A 21,456-nucleotide genomic window follows, 5' to 3' on the forward strand; every position below is an offset into this window, starting at 1 on the left:
AGGATGCAGGTATTTAAGTCGTTGAGACAGTGTCCTTTCTAGTTGAAATGGCAAGAAACGGTTTTTTCTTTGTGATCCTGTCTAATATCTGTTTTGTGGGCATTGATCCTTTGGCGAAGTGTCTGAGACGTTTGTCCAATGTACATAGCAGACTGACACTTTCGGCACATGATAGCATAAATTATATTTCTGTATGCGCAGGAATATGTATTCTTGATCTTATAACTCTACATGTCAGTCTCAACAAAGACACTAACTATCTTACCCATTTCAAAGATAGCTTCCCCAATTATCACCTCTAATACCATTAGCTCACAGACATTTACCTTCCTCCCTCTTCCCCCCCCCCCCCCCCCCGCATCCCCCTTCTGTTCTGAAATGTGATTTGTCCTTTTCATATGTGTTCACTTTTTTTTAATTGTATCCTTTGGTATATATGGTTGTGACTATTTTCTTCCACTATTTGATCTGAGGAAGTGGGTCTGGCCCATGAAAGCTCATCATCTAATAAACCATCTTGTTAGTCTTTAAAGTGCTACATAGTCCTGCGTTTTGTTTCAGCTACACCAGACTAACACTGCTACATTTCTATCACTATTCTAGGTAACCAAGGTACGTATACCTTAAGTAAGAGTTCGAACAACTGACTTGTAGAATACTGTGTTTAACTGTACCTTTACAATTAGAAATCTGGCTTTGCCCTGAAAACTATTTCCATATGCTCCTGTAGTAAAACACCCTAATGCTTTCAAGTTCCATACTTACATGTGTATACTTTGTCATCTTAAAAGAAAATTGCTTTCTACATTGAATACTAAATAATTTTGTAGGAAGGAATTAGAACTGGTTGAAATTCTTCATTCAAAATTTTTCAAAACCCAGACTGAACTTTTTCATAGTCCAGAGAAGTTTGCAAAAAGCTTCTGGATTTTTCATAACTTTCTGATTTTTCATCAGATCAAGAGTATTTAATAATTTAAATTTTACTTGTTTTCTCCTTTATTAAATAAACTTCAGAAATAGCTTTACCCTATAGTAAATCGTTGTGTGCTATATGCAAGGTTACTTTGGAACTTTAAAAGTTTAAATGTTCATTTTCATGTATTCTTTCAGTTGTTACGAAATCAGAGATTTCCTGCTTCTTTTCACCATGCTGTAGAAACATTTGTTAATATGCTAATGCCACACATCACTCAGAAGTACAGAGACAATCCAGAGGCTTCCAAAAATGCAAATCATAGTCTTGCTGTCTTTATAAAGGTAGGTGTTCACAATAATATAGGCTCTAGATTTATTATTGTCAGTAATCTTATTTTTCTTGGATTTTCATTTTACAGGATCTCATGCAGCACTATATAAGATACAAGGTATTGTAACATTGTACTAGGGTATGGCTCTTCTCCCACTTTCTTCCCCTCAGAAACTGCATGGACAACAGTGAATGTGCCTTCACCGAACCCTTTAATTTTAAATTCCCTCCACCATTTCTGCAAGGATCACCATGCAGTCATCTATTTACAGTATCACTGTGCCTTTTTGGCACTTCTCCAGGACCTGGGGGAACAGAGATCTCCTTCCTCTAAAACGTCCATGTAACTCTGCTTAGCTAGTCCTACTCCCCCCCCCCCCTCTCTCCACTTAATACATCCTTCTTTCTTATCAACTTTGGGCTAATGGGCTAAACTTGGTTTCTTATCCCCTCCAGCTGGTTATCCCTGATTTGTCTCATTACTTCAGTCAGTTTTCTCAAGGAGAGCTAATTAAAATCTAAATGATCAGAGTGTAAGCTCCGTCACAGGCATTTTAAGCATGTTTTTTGGAAATGCAAATAGAGATGTATAAAAGAACAGGTTAAGTATTCGCTGCAATTAGAAATAAGATCGTTTAAGCAAAACGGTGTATAAGAATATACTAGAGGATTTACCCAGCATTGCTCGGGTCCCTTAACTCATATAACTTTTGGTTTTCTTCATTTAAATCATTGCTCTAGCTCGGTGTTGAGGATATGGGGTTCATTATGCAGGCTGCCCCTGGGAGAGAGGAAAACTCTGTCACTGCAGCAGCTTGGGGCCAGGTGAGAGAGACCTGTCCATGGCTGCTGCAGCTCCATTGGGCACTGCCAGAGGAGGGATGTTTGTCCCCCAGCTGGGGGACAGACACAGAAACAAACTCTGTGAAATATATACTGTGCCTTTTTCCACCCCTGGTCCACTGAGGTTATAGTTATGCCCGTCCCCATCTCTGGCCTTTTGCTGCTTCCCTTTGGTCATTTACAGGATAAATGTTCCTCCTACTAAATGCCTCCCATTTCAATACATGAGAAACAATCAAATTCTAGGCACATCGCATTGTCCTGGCACAACCAAACCCTTTCTTACTCTAAGTTATGACTAGAGGAAGTTGCAATTGGACACACAGACACAAAAACTCTCTCAAATATATAGTAGATTATAAAAGTGTAGGTTTTATTTTTGTGCTAGCAATTGCCTACTTTTTTGCTTTTTATTTCTTTGTAGGTGTGCCATCCAGTTATTTCCCCGATCTTACAAAGATTTAAGCATAAGCTTACCTTCATACATTGCAAGGAGCCTGCATTTGCATTAGGTAGTCAGGATCCCAAAAGCTTTTTTTGTTTATTCAATGAGTAAGTGCAAACAAAACAAAACAAAAAATGCAGACAAAACTAATGATACTGAGGTCAGTATGTTGTTTATTTGAAAAGACATTTGTTCTCTTCAGAATCTTTTTAACAAACCAAAATGCAAGTACATTGTGAGTATGTAATTCAAGTAAGTTTCAGTAAGAACAGGAGTCCATTAATTTTATGGGAATATGTATCAGTGGTCTAAAGAAGATGCATTACCTTAAAACTATGAGCTCTAAAAAAGTATGAATTAGTTTGCATAAAGCTCCATACATCTACCTTTTTTCCTGGTTCACATTGTATTTTTTCACTGTTCTGCTACGTTTTTAACTTTAAAAAGACAAACTGTCTGGTAGCACTTTATAGGTGAATTTTAGGTCTGTTACTCCCATTTCTCCTGTTGAAAATATTAGTACTCATGTAAGGACAATTAGTTTGCCCAATTAAGAATATTATCAGTTTAAGAAATGCACCACCAAATCATCTCTTTGAAAATTTAATGTTTTGTGTTTTGTTAATAGCTTTACTGTTAATGGTGATGCTGTATTTATCTAGGGTGATATACATTATCTAATAATTGTATTACTGTAGCATCCACAGGTCACTGTAAAGATTGGACACCATTCAGGCACTACACAAACAGACATGAAGTCATCAGTCCATATCAACAGATTTTATTATTCATATATTATTGTCAAATAAAGATTATTTTGTTCCTTTAAGTAATAATTTTACTTCATCCTAGTGTGAAAAGTGTAACTGTGTAATGGAAAGCTTTTCCTAACTCTACTAGACTCTAAACCTGGACTCTGATTGTGGTTTTGCCTTTTTTTTAAGTATCAACAGTTAGGACTTCATGTCAAATTTTCCTTTTAAAATGAACTAACTTTTGTAACAGGGTCAGGTCAGCAGGATATAAACAAAGTAGTAGAAAGGAGGCATATTAGCCTCAGACTAAGAAGATCTCTCTTCTTAGGGTAACTGGGAGGGGCTAATCTAGAACCAGCAGGGGCAGTTGTGATCATGGGCTAATTGAATGGGCTTGCAGAGTCAGGTGAGCCTGGGCTAATTAGGACACCTGGGTTCAATTAGGGACACCAGTTGAAACTGGTTATAGAAGTAGTTTCCCCGCAGTTGGTGGGGCATGCAAGTAGCTCAGAGAATGGAAGAAAGTGCTGCCGGGAATAGGAAAAAAGAAAGCACCAAGTGGACACTAAGAGGGTGAGCCTGAGAGAAGGAAGGTGCTTAGGAAAAGTAGCCCAAGGGTCTTGTAGCTATCAGAAACTCACATAGATAGCTGCTATTCACAGGGCCCTGGGATGGAACCCAGAGTAGAGGGTGGACCTGGGTTCTCCCTAACCCATTCCCATTCCCACTCAGGGAAAATACTGTGGAGTTTATTCTCTCTCTGTATCTTATGTTGGCCAATGAGAGGGACACAGTGAGTAGCAAACTAATGCCGTAGGCGTGGTGCCTAAAATTGAGGGCTGCTGTGAGCCTCTGGAGCAAGCAAATCTGCCTGAAAGCACAGGACACGCCAAGTTTAAGTAGGAGCTTTATCACACTTTGTATTCTACAGTGCTTTCTTTTAATAGCCTTTATATTCAAACTAAGTTACAAGTTAAAATATTATTGGAATATAAACTTATAAAAGATAACTACCTAACTGGCGTAACACTTTTCATCTGTAACTGCTTTGGACTACTTTATATTTTTTTCTTTTCAGAGATGTTTCACTTTTATGGATAGGGGTTTCGTGTTCAAGCAAATCAATAACTACACCAGCTGCTTTGCTCCAGGGGATCCAAAGGTATTCCTCTCCTTTAATTTTTTTAATTATTAAAAATGAATTTATCTTTTTGGTACACGTATGTAGGAAATTGTGTTAAGATCCCTGAACGTTCTTCAGTTATATTCAGGCATATTATTCAGATAAGTCTCCCATTCCTGTGCAGTAGATGTGTTCTCTTTTACCTTTAAGTCACCTTTGGTATTTTTTGCCTCTCAGAACAGTAAAAAAACGAGTCTGGTGGCACCTTTAAAGATTAACAAATTTAGTAGGTCATAACCTTTCATGAAAAACAACTCACTTCTTAGATACGTAAAGTGAAAGAAAGGCAGAAATACAGAGATGGAAGTGCAGCATCAGTGCAAATTAAATGAAGGTGAATAGGGCTCATCTCCAACAATGATGAGGTGAAAGTACATGAAATGGAAATTTTTGCTCAGACTAACATGGTTACCTCTCTGAAAATTCTCAGAACAGTGGATGGTTGTGTCATTTTCAAAGAGGAAGTGTGTTACTGGTAAACGTTTCCCTAGCTGGAAAATTGGATGAAACAACATTAGTGAGCACTTTATGCATGGCCATGAAGATCTCAAGGAAATAAATTGGCAATAGTTGAAAGTGAGCCCTCTGATATCTAAGATGTTCCTACAAATTTATGATGGTTCTAATTGCTGGGTTCATTCAAAAGGATGTTAAAATGTGGTTATCAGGCTAATCGTATAGTCGATAAAATTTGTATCAATTATACAAATAGTCAGTTGGACTGCTCTGCAGAGCCACAGTGGGGGTAGCTCCAGGAGCTGGGATTGAACAGTCTCGGCTCATGCCAGCTCCGGGAGCTACCTGTGCTGCAGCTCTGCATTTTAAATGTAGTAAGTCACACTTGCATGCCACACTTACATAGACTTGATGAAAGTAGGAAATGTACAACCAAATTAGATCAGGCTTTCAAATACTATTTTGTGCTAAAGAAGTCTCCTGAGTCTTCATGGCATGATATAAATAGTCCCTAGGATTGTAGATATGTAAAGGAGAGAGAAATCACTAGTGTTCAGAAGTCTTTGTTTTTTAGCTGTGCTACCAAAATATTTACTAAATTAACAAATTGTGTAATTTACATCTGAAATATTTTTGCAGACACTTTTTGAATTCAAATTTGAATTTCTTCGTGTGGTATGTAACCATGAACACTACATCCCTTTGAATCTACCTATGCCATTTGGAAAAGGCAGAATTCAGAGATATCAAGGTAAATCCTCATTTTTAACTATAAAAATGTTAGAATTTTAGAAGGGACAGGTCATTTGAAAGAAATTGTCACCTACAGATACCATTAATATTTTTTGGGAATCATGACATTGTTAAAGCATAATGTGGTACTTTTTTTTTCTTAGCTCACAAAGCAGTAGTTAGTTAGCGAAGCATTGGGCTGAAAGTATCTAGGTAATATAATACAGTATTAGCCAAAGAAGCCACTGGTGCAGTGTATCTTTGATTTTCCCTTTAATTTTTCCTACTTTGCTTAATAACCATGAGATATTACTTATGCGTAGCTTATTGTATTTGGGTGTTCCAATTTGTTTCCTTTTTATTAGTATAGCTTCACCAACTGTGGAGTCCTATGACACCTCTGTTGGTAGGTGGTGTATGTGGAATTTGCTCTTCTTTACTTTTTTCTATTTCTTGTTTAATTTAAAGCAATACAACTTTATGCCAAAATAAGTAATCTGCAACTATTTTATTTATGGAGCAGGGAAACATTACCAGATTCTATTATTAACTTGAACTTATAGTGAACCAGCTCACCAAAATAAGTTTAGAACTTTAAAGATAGTGAAGTTTAGAAACATATTAGATCTAGTAGGGAGTAAAAATGCATGTGTACCATTTTATGTGAATATGAAACTTTCAGATTCTTACATTGCAAGTCCTTTGCTGCTTTGCAAAATTCATCAATCTGATGATCAACAAGACTGTGTATACAGTAGACATAGCTTATTCTAGTTTTAAGCCTCAGTCTTTACACTGCACCTATATGAGTGGACCCCCACTGAAGATAGTAGGCTCTGTGCAGATGCATTCAGTTGTAGAATTGAGGCCTTAACACATTACTGATTCTAGTTATATTAGCCATATTTAAGAGGGGATATCAGTAGAACTGGTAGTGTTTGTTAAACTGGAATTCACTCTATTTGGGTCTCTTCTGTAAAATTATTCACTTTTTCACGTTTGTCTGTTCTGTTTAGTTATATATAATTGTCCCTTATTTATAAAAGATGCGTACCTAATAATAATGTCCATCCCATTGTGTGTATAAAAATAGACATTACTTGAGTAACTCAAATATTCTAAATTGTCATCAAGGATTTCAAGAAGAAAGCAATGCTGTCAGAAGTAACCAGAACAGTTTAAGATCCTTTATATATTGCATTAAGTTCTTTAGCTATAGAAAAGCCCTACTTACCAAAATTATGTTTTATTATTTACTAATGGGAAGCACATTAGAAACTAACAGATTTATTAGGGCATAAGAGTGCGTGGGTGAACGCCACTTCAAACGATGAATTGGAGTGAAAGTTACAGAAGCAGGAATATATATTTATTAGGACATAAGCATTTGTGGAAAAAACTCACTGCAGAAACAAACACAGCTACCCCTCTGAGACCTGTTTGATAGATGTGAAAAATTCCAGACAATAGTATACTGCACATATATTATATCATACATTAAGTGAATCCTTTTTCAGATATTCTTAGTAGTTATTTATATTCATGTTGAAACTGAGAAGAAAAAAATTGTTTAATTTAAAAGACTTTGTTTACCTGATGCCATTTCCTTACTTCATTGTTTCATAAGTGTTTTTAATATCTGCTAAAAATTTCTGTATTTTGATTTCCTTTAAAAATATTAGTATATAAACTATATATCCTTACCAATAACTCCTTTATTAATGTACCTCGTAAATCACTGGTGTGAAATACGCAATTCACTAAGGCTCAAATATTTAGAACACAAGTGTCTAAACTTAAATCTCATAATTCATATTTAATCCCAAATCCTGCAAGTGGGTCCGTATAGGCACAAGAGCTCACCCACACAGAGCCAGTTATGTGAGTGGAGTTAGACATCTAACTCCCTGATTCGTAGAATCATAGAACACTAGAACTGGAAGGAACCTCGAGAGATCAAGTCCAGTCCCCAGCTCTCACGGCAGGACCAAGCACCATATAGATAATTCCTGATAGATGTCTATCTAACCTGCTCTTAAATATCTCCAATGATGGAGATTCCACAATCTCCCTAGACAGTTTATTCCAGTGTTCAATCACCCTGATGATTAGGAAGTTTTTCCTAACATCCACCCTAAACCTCCCTTGCTGCAGTTTAAGCCCATTGGTTCTTGTCCTATCATCAGAGGCCAAGGAGAACAATTTTTCTCCCTTCTCCTTGTAACACCCTTTTAGTTACTTGAAAACCACTATCATGTCCCCTCTCAGTCTTCTCTCTTCTAAACTAAACAAGCCCAATTCTTTCAGTCTTTCCTAATAGGTCATGATTTCTAGACCTTTAGTCATTTTTGTTGCTCTTCTCTGGATCTTCTCCAATTTCTCCACATCTTTCTTGAAATGTGCCCAGAACTGGACACACTACTCCAATTGAGGCTTAATCAGCATAGAGTAGAGCAGAAGAATGACATTTCATGTTTTGCTTACTACACTCCTGTTAATGCATTCCAGAATCATGTTTGCTTTTTTTGCAACAGCATGAACTGTTGACTCATATTTAGCTGCTTGTCCACTGTGACGTCTAAATCCCTTTCAGCAGTACTCCTTCTTAGACAATCACTTCTCATTCTGTATGTGTGAAACTGTTCCTTCCTAAGTGGAGTACTTTGAATTTGTCTTTATTGAATTTCATCCTATTTACCTCAGAGATTTTCAGCATCTATAGCTGCTATTGAAGACAGTGGGTTGTGAGAACCTCTACATATTGGTACTTAAACACAGACTAATTTTAGCTGTTGAAGATCAGAAATTTTTGCCCAAATGAATTAACTTAAAATACTTTCTTCAATATGTGTTTCTCATGGCTGTTCCAAATAGGTGTGCACGCAGTGTGTGCACAGTCACTGTAAGATTTTCCCCCTATAGGTACCTGTTGGGTTGGCTGTGCAGTCCCCGGGAGTCACACTTTCGTGACAGTATATATAGGTCCCTGGCAACCATGAAGTCATAACTCAAGGAGGCTGTATAGCTCACCTGTTAGATACTACTAGTATCTAACTACTAGTAGGTAACCATTTTTACTCCTAATGAGGCTGAGTTTCTGAACAAGCCATGTATAAACTGTTTCTGCAATGAAGCATGAACGAAGGTGGATGCGCCTATTAATATTAATTGACAAATTAAAATTAATTGCACCCTTCCTAAACTACAACTTATGTTCTACTTTCAGACCTCCAACTTGACTACACACTAACAGATGAGTTTTGCAAGAATCACTTCTTAGTGGGATTGCTCCTGCGGGAGGTGGGAAATGCATTACAAGAATACAGAGACGTCCGTCAGATTGCAATTAGTGTGCTCAAGAATTTGATGATAAAACATTCTTTTGATGATAGATATCCTTCCAGGGTAAGTTTATTGCTACTTGAACAATTAGGAAGTATAAAAATATTAGGTATGTACATTTTTAGCTTTTATGAATGGGAAAATACTATTAATTTGCATACGTAGTCTCAACTGAAAATAAATGTTTGTACCATAATACAAAAACAGGAAGTCCTGTGGCAACATAAAGACTAGCAGATATATTTGGGCATAAGCTTTCATGGATGTACTTCATCAGATGCATTCAAGTGTAGGACCAGTGTTAACGAGGCCAATTCAGTCAGCTCACTCTCAACAACAGAGGGGTGTGAATGTGTCAGGAAAAATGCCTCTATAGTGAGAGAACCACTCTAAAACCTTATTCAATCCTAATTTGATTGTTAAATTTAGAAATGAATTGCAGCTCTATTTATCTTTGTAGTCTGATTTTGAAGTTTTTTGTAGAAGGATGGCTACTTTTGAATCCATTACTGAGGGCTCAGGGAAATTAGTGTTCTCCTACGGGTATATGTACAGGCAGTCCCCGGGTTACGTACAAGATAGGGACTATAGGTTTGTTCTTAAGTTGAATTTGTATGTAAGTCGGAACTGGCTCCAGATTCAGCCGCTGCTGAAACTGATCAGAGGCTGACTACAGGAAGCCCTAGGCAGAGCGGCTGAATCTGGACTCCTGGGACAGAACACCTGGGGCACTGCGGGGTAGGTCCCCGCAGGACCAACCCGGCAGCACCCCAGCTGCTCTACCCCAGGCGTCCCGCAACAAAAGCCTGGTCTGCTGGGGTGGGGGGCGCACTAGCTGCGCCCCCTCCCCTCCCAGCAGACCAGGGAGACCCGAGCAAAGCTGCGGAGGCACAGAGGTCCCACCGCCTCTGCGGCTTTGCTCCTGTCTCCCTGCTGTGCTGGGGGAGTCCCCCCCAGCACAGCAGGGAGACCCGAGCAAAGCTGCACAGCGGCGGGACCCCGCTGCCCGTGCGGCTTTGCCCCGGAGCACAGGCAGCGGGGTCCCCCGCCTCTGTGGCTTTGCTCCTGTGCACAGCAGGGAGACAGGAGCAAAGCCGCAGAGGCGGGGGACCCAGCCGCCTGTGCGGCTTTGCTCGGGTCTCCCTGCTCTGCTGGGGAGTCCCCCCTCCCCCAGCACACCAGGGAGACCCGGAGCAGCTTTTCTCGCCCTGGAGGACGCGGTGGTGGGACCGCTGCGCTCTGGGCGGTCCTGCCGCCCACAAGCTCCAGGGCGAGAGAAGCCCCGTTCGTAAGTGCGGATCCGACATAAGTCGGATCCGCATAAGTCGGGGACTGCCTATATGTTAAATTTCTTGATGTTTCATTGAATCAATCTCTCTTGGCTATGTATAAAACACTGGTTTCTGAAAACTGATTTGTGGTTTGTGTGTTCACTTTTTAACTGTGGTAAAAATATACTTATTAAAATAATTGTGTGTTCTCCTTCGAGTGATGTCCCCGTGGGTATTCCACTCGGTGCTGGTGCATCCTCACATTAGTGTCTGGAGATTTTTCTGGCAGTGCCCTGTTGCACTGTGCATGTGTAGTAGCGCTTTCTCGTGCCGTTGGTGTCCATTAGGTGCATGCGTGGCATCAGGGCCGGATGGAGGCATGGGCGAACCGGGCAGCTGCCCAGGGCTCCAACCAATGGGGGGCACCTGTTGGCAGCTCTAAGGGGCGCATGGCATCCCTTACAGCTGCCATCAGGAGATGTGCGCCCGGCTGCCGCAGTGCCGGCCCCGCGGCGCTGTACAGCAGCGCCGTTGCCCCTACGGCTGCGGGGCCATGCACGGCCCGGCGCATGCGCTAGCAGTTGGGCAGCGCATGCACCGTGTGCCCCGGGGGCGGGCCCTCGACTGCGCGCCAGCGGCCGTGGCCAGTGCACACGTGCGCTGTGCGCCCCGGGGCGGGCATGCGCCCCACAGACAGGCCTACGCATGCACCCTGCACCTGGGGGCAGCGCCGCACGCCCGGGCCCAGGGCGCCAAAAGGCAGCATCCTTGGCAGCAAATGGAACTCCTCTTACTCACCGTTTCTTCATCTGAAACAACACAAAAATCCATTCCGTTTCCTCAGTTTTCCCTCCTTTCCAAATTTTTTACTCCTACACTTTGTTGATAAAAAAAAAAAGTTCTTCATTGTTTTTCTTTGACATGCCTGGTTCTCCAGGCTTCAAGTGATGTGACTCCTGCCGGGAGGCCATGCAAGGCTCGGACAGCCATGCCTCCTGCATAAAGCACCTTGGACAGGCACAGATGATGCAGAAATTCTCACGCTGCTCTAGCCTTTCTGCCAGGACTCAGCAAGACCACGCAAATAGGCTTAAGACTTATTTATGTGAAAAGTCACTTCAACCTTCCTGAGACAACTCATCACCCACAAGCAAGGATGCTGACAAACAAGATATGGACAAAAGTCATCCCTCTACCTCATTTGACAAGGCAATGGCGAAAACCCAGGTGGTTCTTCTAGTGGTGCCTGTGGGTGCTCCATTCGTGGTGTTGGGCTCATCCTGGCACTGCGGATTGGAGATTTGCATAGCCGTGCACTACTGGACCGCGCATGCGTGAGCAGCGGCTCACACCGTTCATGCCTTTCATCTGTTGCGTGTGGTCCGGCCCCACTCAGTTCCTTCCAACTGCCCTTGGTCGTGGACGGAGCTCCATCTCTTGCTCAGTGTTTCTCCTCATGTATAATCTGTAAATAGTTGATATCATCGCAAGTTACTGTTTATTTTTCGTTGAGTAGTGTCCCTGAGTGTGCTCCACTCAAGGTGCTGGGCTCGTCCCAGCACCGCAAACCAGAGGATTTTTGCTAGCAGTAGCCCTACCAGACCGCGCATGCGCAACTGCTGCCTCGCACAGTTCAGCTGTGCGTGGTCTGTTCTTGTCAGATTACTTCCAACCGTCCGCGGCCGCAGATGGAGTTAGGACGCGCTCCCCCTTCTGTTTGAGGAAAATGGGAGATTAGTTTTAGAAATATGGTTTTCTCAGTTAATAGTTTTAGTTGTTTCTTAATAGTTACAGTTCTATTCAAAAAAATGTTGTCATAATTCAAGTTTTAAGTAAATAGGTAGAGATTATGCCAGGATCACCTGGTTTTAAGAAATGCACGTAGTGCCAGGATGCCATGCTGGCATCGGATGGGCACTCGCAGGGTAGCAAATACCTTGGAGATGGACATGTCTCACTGAATTGCACTCGCTGCACTAACTTAACTGCATGTGCCAGGTGTGACCAGGAGTTGAGGCTGAGGGTGCTTTTATTTAACAAAGCCCTTCAGATCCCTGAAGTGACTGAGCCGTCTTCCACTGCCTCAGGGATGCATGAGGCTCATCCACCGGCTCGAGAGTCTCCTCATAGGACCTCTAACCCCTCTGCAAGGGTGAGTGTCGGAGACAGATGGGTCACCTCTGGTGTCCTGCCAAGGCATCCCGTTGACAGGATGGCCAGTGGCCGCAGCTCATCAGCCCCAAGCTGTGCCTGCATCTGGAAAAGGGCCGTGGGCTGACTTGGCACCAGCTTCAACAGCCGGTTTGAAGCTGGAAATGGCCGCCCCAGCACCAGCTTACCCGGCACATGTGCAGATGAGCTCAGTTGTGCCGGCACCCACAGCAGTGGTGCTGGTAACTTCATCTCTGCTTTCCTCCTGCTGGAGGCAGCCGCACTGGCATCGGCGTCACAGAGAGGCACCGCTCCACAGCCCTTGGCACCAACATTGCCTCCTCCGGTCCTGCAACTCACTACTCCAGTGGCACCGGTGATCCAGCTGGGTTACAGGCAGTCTATGGAGACTGCTTCTTTACCAGCCAGCTCATTGCAGACGGCACCATCTTCCCCTCTCAACTGCTCCAAGGCACAGCACAACTCAGGATGAGTCCCAACACCATTTCTCACCCAGGACCATACAAATTACTTCAACTAGGAACACCTCTGACAAAATGCCTGGTTCCCCAGGCTTTAAGAAGTGTACGCTCTGCCACAAAGCCATGGCAGCGTCAGATGGGCATGAGGCATGTATCCAGTGCTTACGGAAAGCACACACGGCAAAAATGTCAGTGCTGTTGTAAGCTGATTGCCAGAGCCTGTAAAGACCACAAAATGCGGTTAAAAATGCTTACGCTCGATATGGCATTCTAGCCTGCAGATTTGCCTGCTTCTTCTGGGCACAAATGCAGTACAACTTTCACAGAGATGTCTGCTCCAAAAAAATCAAAGGCATCTCCAACTCGATCCTCCCCAGTAGCTCTTAACACCAGACGAGGCTCAAAAGATGGACCGAGCATGTCATGGACAACCACCGTGGGGTCTTGGCAAATGCCGGGATATAACAGAGAAAACCCGCCACCTGTGACACCGAGAGCGTGATCAGCACCAGTGCCATCAGCACCGCAGAAACTGACAAAGGAGGCAGCCACATCAGTGGCACCGGGCGCATCGGCATCAGCAGCGGAAACAGTCTTGCTGCCTATGGCACCAGCACCACCGGCACTGGCAGCAACGTCTAAGGTGCAGATCACAACCTTGCCGGCGCTGGAGCAAGCGTACTCGGCACCGCATTCCGCGGCACCGCTGCAGTCGAATATCACAGTGGCACTGGAGGAAGCCCTTGCACTGATGACTGTGCATCTAGGGCTCGTTTCTCCTTCCCCAACTTTTTCCCTGGGAACATCCCTCCTCCCCACAGCTGTACCACAGGCACTACAATTGGGCACTTCGAAGCAGCCCAGTGTCCCCTGGTCATCATACTATAGGGAAGCAAGATACAGGGAGAGGAGACTGTCTATCACAGTCCCCATCTCCAGGGCGTTCATGTGATCGCCCGTCCAGTCACCGAGGCGTCGCTGGTATATAAGACGTAGAAGTGTGTTATGCTTAAATGAAGCACGCAAGATCTTTTATAGGGGAAAAGGCAGTACATCACATTTAATGAGAATACAACAGTTGCATATGCCTTTCAATCACTCACATACAAAACATCATGGATACACAGTCTTGCCAGATGATGTCATAGTTAACAGTCCAGAGTCTGTGTCAATCTAATGGCCAGCTAAATCGAACACGGGGGAGGGAGGGAGCAGGGCCTTTGTCGGTCGATCGATCGATCCGATGCTTCCCTGGATTTGTTGTTGGCAAGACGAACCCAAAGTTCCATAGCAAAGCACCTTGCTTTTATAATCCTTTTCTCTTGTTGAAATCCATGGACTCTGCTCTTTTAGCTTGTGACCGGAATGTTATCTTGTTGATGTCAATCGTTCCCAAACATCTCTTGAAGGCTCATCCTGTAATCAGTCGTCTTTTGGGGGTGCCCGCTCCGCTTCAAAGTTCGTCAATCTGCCAATCCTCTTGTGAGTACGGGGTACACATTGATGGTTATAGATGGCTTCTCTGCAGCCAGGTTGTCTCGTGTTCTGGCCTTTGCCCACTCCCACTCACCCCCCTTCTCTGGCCATCTGGTTCTAAGCAATATAACTTTGCATCTTATCTCGACACATGTGCACTCCTCTCACACACATGAGCAATGTTATAAGGACTTTTGAGGTTACAGATCTGCAATTGTAAATCAAGCAATTAAGGTTTTGGCCTTGCACATAGCAGAATTCCTCTAATCTTATTAACACAGCCACAATACCCAGAACTGTTTTTCTACTTTAGGACATTTACTAAACTTCAGAATAAAGAAAATAGACCTTCAACTGAAAGGACTTAATTTGTAAAATATTAAATGTAAGTTAATATATATACCTTATATTGCTATATTATTCCTACATTACTACTATCTTACTATATGATTATATCTATTGCCTTACATTTCTAAACCTAATCTAAGAAATATAAAAAGAATAAAACTTTCAATCCTAACAAGTTTATTATCTTCTCAACACTCATCCCCAGCACACTCAGAACGATACTACAGTCATTACCATAGGACGTATTATGACCCTCTTCGTCATGATCATACATTCCGACACTACAGAAGACACACATGTTGCTCTCCGTCTCCCAATTCTCGACCCTTATCTCTGGATCCGCAACACGAACATTCACTGCCTCCTTCTCCAAAAAGCCCAACAAATCCAGCTGGAACAGTCAGAGCCTGAAGAGGGGCAATTGTCTGATCCAGGGCACATCGCCAACAGACCACTCATCATCCTTACCAGATCAAGAGGTGATTCCAGGCGACCTCTCTCCGCCAGATGACCTGAAACAATTCCAGTATCTCTTCAAACGAGTCACAGATAGTTAGGAGACATTCACACTAAACAGCACCGTCTCTTGAACCTATGCCCACAGCACTGGGGCAGAATCGCACTTCCCATTGACGAGGCAATCATGGAGGTTGCAGAGGAAATATGGCAAACTCCAGGATCCGCTCCCCCAATGAGGAAGAAGGCGAATAAGAAGTATTTTGTCCCTTCCAAGGGCTTAGATTTTTTTGTTTAATCACACCCAACCTAATTCATTGGTGGTCGACGAGGTACAGCATAGATCAAAAGTACCCTCCCAGAAAAAGATAATAAAAAGTTAGATATCTTTGGAAGGAAACTTTACTCTTCAGCCACGTTACTACTGCGTATTGTGAACTATTCCACTTTCCTCTCCAACCACAACTTCGACAATTATTCAAAATTGGTGGACCTTCTACAGCATCTCCCTGACTCAAAAAGACCATTGCTCAAATCCAGTGCAAGAGGGATACGCTTCACGTAGAGCCGCATTACAAATCGCCCTGGATGTAGCAGACACTGCTGCATGAGTGACTGCTACAGGGGTGGCAATGAGAAGATCCTCATGGCTATGATCAGCAGTAGTCCCAAAAGAACTCCAGAATAAAGTTGAGGACTTACCGTTTGGCAAGCATAAACTTTTCGCTAGTAAAACGGACAAGGTTCTGCACTCAGAAGGATTCCTGAACTACGCTTCGCACACTAGGGATGTATACACCCCCCTACAGACTTATCGATGAAGATATAATTTCTCCTTCCACAGACAACAACCTCGCATTCTGGAACATCAGCAATTCCGGCAGCGTCCTCAGCGGAAGCAACAGCAGGCTGCTCGCTCCTCTAACTAGCCTTCTACAAAACAGCAAATTTGACTGCTTAGTCAAGGACGCGAACAAAGCTCCTGTCTCACCCCTTTTTCACCATTGTCTGAGGCCGTATTACCACCATTGGGCCAGTGTCACCTTGGACAAATGGGTGTTAGAAATCGTAGCTTCCGTTCTCACCATCCCCTTTATTTCAATTCCCCCACCCACCCCGCCCCTTTTCAGGGGCCCATCTCACGAGGATCTGTTGAAACAAGTGGTCCATCGCTTGCTCACCATGGGAGCAATAGAGAGGGAGCGCCCAAGGAATTCCAAGGAAAAGGGTTTTATTCTCAATATTTCCTCACTCCAAAGAAGAAGAGAGGATGGAGACTCACCTTGGACCTACGAAAACTAAACCGATACCTCTGAAAACAATGCTTCAAAATGGTCACCTTAACCACAATTATACCAGCGCTGAATGAGGGAGATTGGTTCACAGTCCTCGACTTACAGGATGCTTATTTCCACGTTGCAATACACGTGGCGCACAGATGATTTCTTCGGTTCATAGTAACAGACAAACATTTCCAGTACAAAGTATTTCCATTCGGGTTAGTGTGCATTCCCAGAGTATTCTCCAAGACATGCGCAGGTGGGCTGCTACTACTGCTAAAGACGGGTAACAATTTTTCCCTACCTGGAGGATTGCCTGCTATAGGATCGTACTTTATGCGGAAACATGCGAGTTGGTGAGAGTAACAACCCGAACATTCAGTTCCCTTGGTCTCATTATAAACATACAAAAATCATCACTAGAGCTGACTCAGAACCTGAATTTTATAGGAACGCAACTAGACACGAAGGCAGCTCATGCATACTTACCAGCGGAACGTTTCCAGTCAATCCAGGACCTAATAGACACCATCACACATTCTTCAATGATTCTAGTACGCACCTACTTACAGTTGTTGGGTCACATGGCAGCTGCTGCCACCATCGTCATCCGACATGAGAGGTTACATTTCTGATGTCTCCAGCATTGGCTGGCCTCTATTTACATTCTGGCGAAACACAGCATCCACAAGTTGGTAGTGTTACTGCCACACATCAAGGGGTCCCTCTAATGGTGGACCAAACCACAAAATCTCTTGCGGGGTGTCCTTTTTCACCGCCTCCAATCGTCAAAATAAATAACTACCGATGCCTCCCTTACAAGATGGGGTGCCCACATGAACGACCTAACAGTTCAAGGCGGGTGGTCCAAGGCGGAAATGTTACTGCACATCAATATACTCAGGCTCAGAGCAATACTTCGAGCGTGCAGGCATTTCAAATTGCACATAAGAGGCACAACAGAGTGCTCACAGACAATGTTGCAACCATGTATACATCAACAGACAAGGGGGAGCCTGCTCTCAGTCTATTAAGAGTCTTAATAGAAGCACCCAGCCAGACCTTGTTGCTCAGGCAGAGTCCAGTAGATGTGGGCTGCAGTTTGGGAACAGCCAAGGGGGTAGACTGCCATCCAGGAGTGGGGTGACAGAGGGGATGCAGGTCCACCCCACTCCTCTGTGTCCCAGCCCAGGGCCCTAGCAGCAGAAGAGTGGTCTATTGCTGGGTCAGCAGGGATTTGTACTGCAACACACTGACCTGGTTCTGACTCAGCCACACAACAATCAGCTACCTCTAGGCTTTCTGTTCTCCCCCTCAGGTGGTATCTGGGTCCAGGGCAGGTCCTCTGGGCTCCCTTGTGCTAGAACCTCTGGTCCAGTCAGCGCTCCCTCCAGAGTGTCATCCAGTAGGGGCCCCAGCAGTCCAAGCTTCTCCCTATCCCAGCTGCTCGCTGGGGTGGGCAGGAGAGGCTTTTGGCTCCTCTGGTGGCTGGGGCCTGACTCGCCTCTCTGGCAGGCCTTTTATATCACTGACCCTGCCGCCTGGCTTCTGGTCAGCTGGGTTGCTGGGGACAGGCTTCCCCCACCCCTCCCGGTCGGTGCTCCACTACCCTCCCTACTTCCCCTGCTTTGAAGCCTCTCTGATAGGCTGGAACCAGGGTAGAGAAGGAACGGAGGGACCGCCTAAAGGACACGAGGCAGGAGGGGATGCCACTGCGCATGTGCAGTGTGGCAGGGCATTGGTAGAAAATCTGCAGTCGCTAGCATGAGGACACACCGGCACCCAGAATGGAGCACCACGGGAACACACATCTCAAATAAACACAGTTACTGCTCAGGGTGAATATCTTTCTTTTACATTTAAATTACAGTGTAGGCAGATGTAGTCACTTTTTCTTATTTACTTAAAAGTAGGAAGTGATGCCTCCTGTTCGCTACATTCACTAACCACCCTGTCTGTGGGGGTAGGCAAGACCCGCTTCTCCCCCAGCTGCTGAGGGAGGGGACAGCCATGGGCTACACCAGACCTGGCCACTGGGAAGGGGTCGGCCTGGGGCTACACAAAATCTGGCCTCCCACCCCCCGCCACCAAGGCTGCACAAGCCCCAGCCTTTTTTCTTCACCATTCCCAGCCAGAGCCAACTCCCTGCATCTCAGCGCAACCGCCAGGCCATGCTAGCTCCAGCCTCTTGCCCTCTCCCCACCCTTTTCTGTCTGTGGTTAGCCCCTAGCCCCCACTCTCCTCTCCAGTCACAGCCCTAGCTTCTCAGTTCTCCCATTCCCTCCCCCTAGCCGCAGCTAGCCCCAGCCTGCCCCCTGGCCTCCCTCTGGTTGCTGGAGGGACCAGGACTGAGCCAGGGGGTGGCAGCAGCAGCTCCTTGCTGCACTCGGGTCCCAGACGGTCCAGGAACCAGCCGTCTGTCTGCCTCGGGCCAAGCGTGCTGGAGCTGCTCCGTGCCTGGTGGTCCAGCCTGGAACTCCCTCCTTTCCCCCCGCTCCCACAAGATTAGTGCACCAGCACCGGCTTCCCACAGGAGTGAGGGGAGAGGAGAAAACCTGAAGGTCTGCGCCGGATTCAGCTTGCAAAGTAGCACACGCTCTGCTCTGGAGGCCGAATCCAGCACAGAGCCTCAGTTTTCTCCTCTCTCTCCCCCCCACACCCTACCCCCCAGGAAGCTGGCACTGGCATACTAATCTTGCACAGGGAGGGGAAAGGATTCGAGGCTGGAGCTCCAGGCAGGCAGCGAAGGTTTCCCACTGGGTCCTGGAGCCTTTGGGCCCCCAGTGCAGCAAGGAGCCACTGCTGCCATGCCTCCTGCATGGGACCTGGGGTGCAGGCAGGGAGCCCAAGCCCTCCCCTCGTCCTCCCCCCAAGGAGGGGGAGGAGAACCGAGCCATGGCTGCCTCTTCCCTTTTTGAGGACTCTGATGTGGGGGGCAGGGCGACATAGAGTGACGTGATGACTTAACTCTGTCACCCTGCAGGAAAAGGTTTGTTTTTTTAAATGTATAGGGGGAGAGGGGGAGAGAGAGAGAGAGAGAGAGAACTGCTTTATGATGTATGTAGAGGGCCAACTAAATGTTGAAGGCATTGATTCATGGTGCAGCCAACTTGATTTTGTAATTGCAGTTTTGATGGATTTCTTAAACTTGCATAGTTTTAGCTTGACCCTTCATATGTATTTAGTTTCAAGCACATATCTATTTGTTCTGCAGTGTCATGTTGCAATAGTAAAGAACAAATTCTTTGAACTTTAAATTTTAATTGCAGCATTTATTGTTGAATAATAACTATTTAGTGGTCAGCATTGTATATCTGTATACTAATGAATTCATGTTGAATATCGGCTTTCTGTAATTCAGAGAGGAATGATAGAAGAAATATTCCCATTGATAGGCTGGTTGGTTGGTTTATTTCTTAAATCACTAGTTACATTATTTGTTTAACAAGAATTGCAAATCTTTTTTTCAGAGCCATCAAGCAAGAATAGCTACTTTGTATTTGCCATTGTTCGGACTGCTGGTAGAAAATGTCCAACGGATCAATGTCAAGGATGTGTCACCTTTTCCTGTTAATCCTTCTAGCAGCGTGAGTGGGACTGTTTATTATTTGAAATTCTGCGCTATTTTTAGCAGAATATATTCAATAATGTGCATATTATATGCTGAATGCTATCGAACAGATCTTTGGGTCCAACCAAAGTGCACTTGATTCACCATTCTACTTCTTCATAAATCCCAGGGTTGGTAGCAGTCTAGCTCAGTCTGGAGCATAAATTAGACTACCATTATAGCTGCTCTAACTAAAATAAGATTGTAATGATACCGTAGAGACTATTATGCCACCAAGGATAACTGGATAACTCCTCCCTCTACCCCCAACATTACTTATATGTCAGAAGGAAAAAGAAGGTGGCATAGGTTTGTATGTGTTCATAATCTAACTGTATATGCTAACATTTGCTTTTTAGAGACCACAGTTGTAATGTTCTTGTGTTTTGCTCACTAAATTTTTACAAAAGATTCTTAGACTTTTAGGTGCACAAGAAATGCAGGATTGGATTCAGTATTTAAACTACATTTCCTTAAGAAATAGATTTACAGCTACATACAGAGAAGCATTAAAATAACATTAAGGTTACAGAGTCAAACTTTGAAATTAGGTAATGTCAAATTATGGTAATCTGTGCTATCTTGATTAGGCCCTCTTTTCCATATGCATTATGTTTGGGGTCCTATGTAAATAATTTCACAGCAGGCATGGAAATCATGAAAAGTACCCCAAATCATGATATTTTGGACGTTTATCTTTTAAAAAAGTATTCACAACAGCATCTTTAATTAAAAAAAAAAAAAAAAAAAACCCTGGCTTCTCCTCTTTTTTATTCAGGAATTGTGCATTAGTGTTTGAACTGTCCTGCCAGCCATAACAACAGCTTCCATCTTTGCAGACACTATAGATGCTAATCCTACAGGTTGGGCTTTCCATGTCTGGCACCTTTGGGACCTGTGCAGTCCCAAACCAGGAAGTTTGCTGGACCGGAAGACATCAGTGCTCCCCTCCCACTTCCGGGCTTCCGTCCCAGTCCTGGCCAGGACTCTCTGTTGCTGGCTTGGCTCTGCTCTAGCCCCAGCTAGAGCTCCCAGCTGCACCAGCCCCTCTGCTGACAGCCTAGCTGTGCTCCTGAGCCTAGCAGACCCCTACTCCCTGCTGCTGAAGCACTCTAGTCCATCAGTATCCCTGATTAGTAGGATTGGAGCTGTAGTTCTTAAAAATGAAGACAAAGACAGGAGTCTCTGTTGGTACTCAAACAGCCCAAGTTGATGGTATCTTGTATTATCTAATTCATTCAAATAACATAAAAATTACTAAGTGAAACAGAAAAATATATGTTCACGTTATATTTTCAAAAGGAGAAGTTTCTGGATCTTGTGAACAAAAATAAGGAAAGTCTAAATAAAGACCTGCTAAAAAGTATATACTCAACT

At 44.1% G+C, this 21,456-nt stretch overlaps 1 protein-coding gene across 10 annotated transcripts in view; it reads left to right on the forward strand.

Moving 5' to 3' along the window:
- The window catches only part of DOCK9 (dedicator of cytokinesis 9), a 307,165-nt gene that overhangs the window by 201,933 nt on the left and 83,776 nt on the right, over nucleotides 1-21,456 (forward strand). For all 10 annotated transcript variants that reach the window (XM_075918762.2, XM_075918765.2, XM_075918764.2 and 7 more), the window contains exons 28-32: nucleotides 1,114-1,260; nucleotides 4,371-4,454; nucleotides 5,571-5,682; nucleotides 8,890-9,068; nucleotides 19,940-20,056. In XM_075918762.2, the coding sequence (XP_075774877.2) occupies nucleotides 1,114-1,260; nucleotides 4,371-4,454; nucleotides 5,571-5,682; nucleotides 8,890-9,068; nucleotides 19,940-20,056 (639 nt within the window). The remainder of the gene's footprint in view (nucleotides 1-1,113; nucleotides 1,261-4,370; nucleotides 4,455-5,570; nucleotides 5,683-8,889; nucleotides 9,069-19,939; nucleotides 20,057-21,456) is intronic.

Source organism: Pelodiscus sinensis, chromosome 1, assembly GCF_052426305.1.
Source record: "Pelodiscus sinensis isolate ZL-2025 chromosome 1, ASM5242630v1, whole genome shotgun sequence".
Classification (NCBI taxonomy): Eukaryota; Metazoa; Chordata; order Testudines; family Trionychidae; genus Pelodiscus; species Pelodiscus sinensis.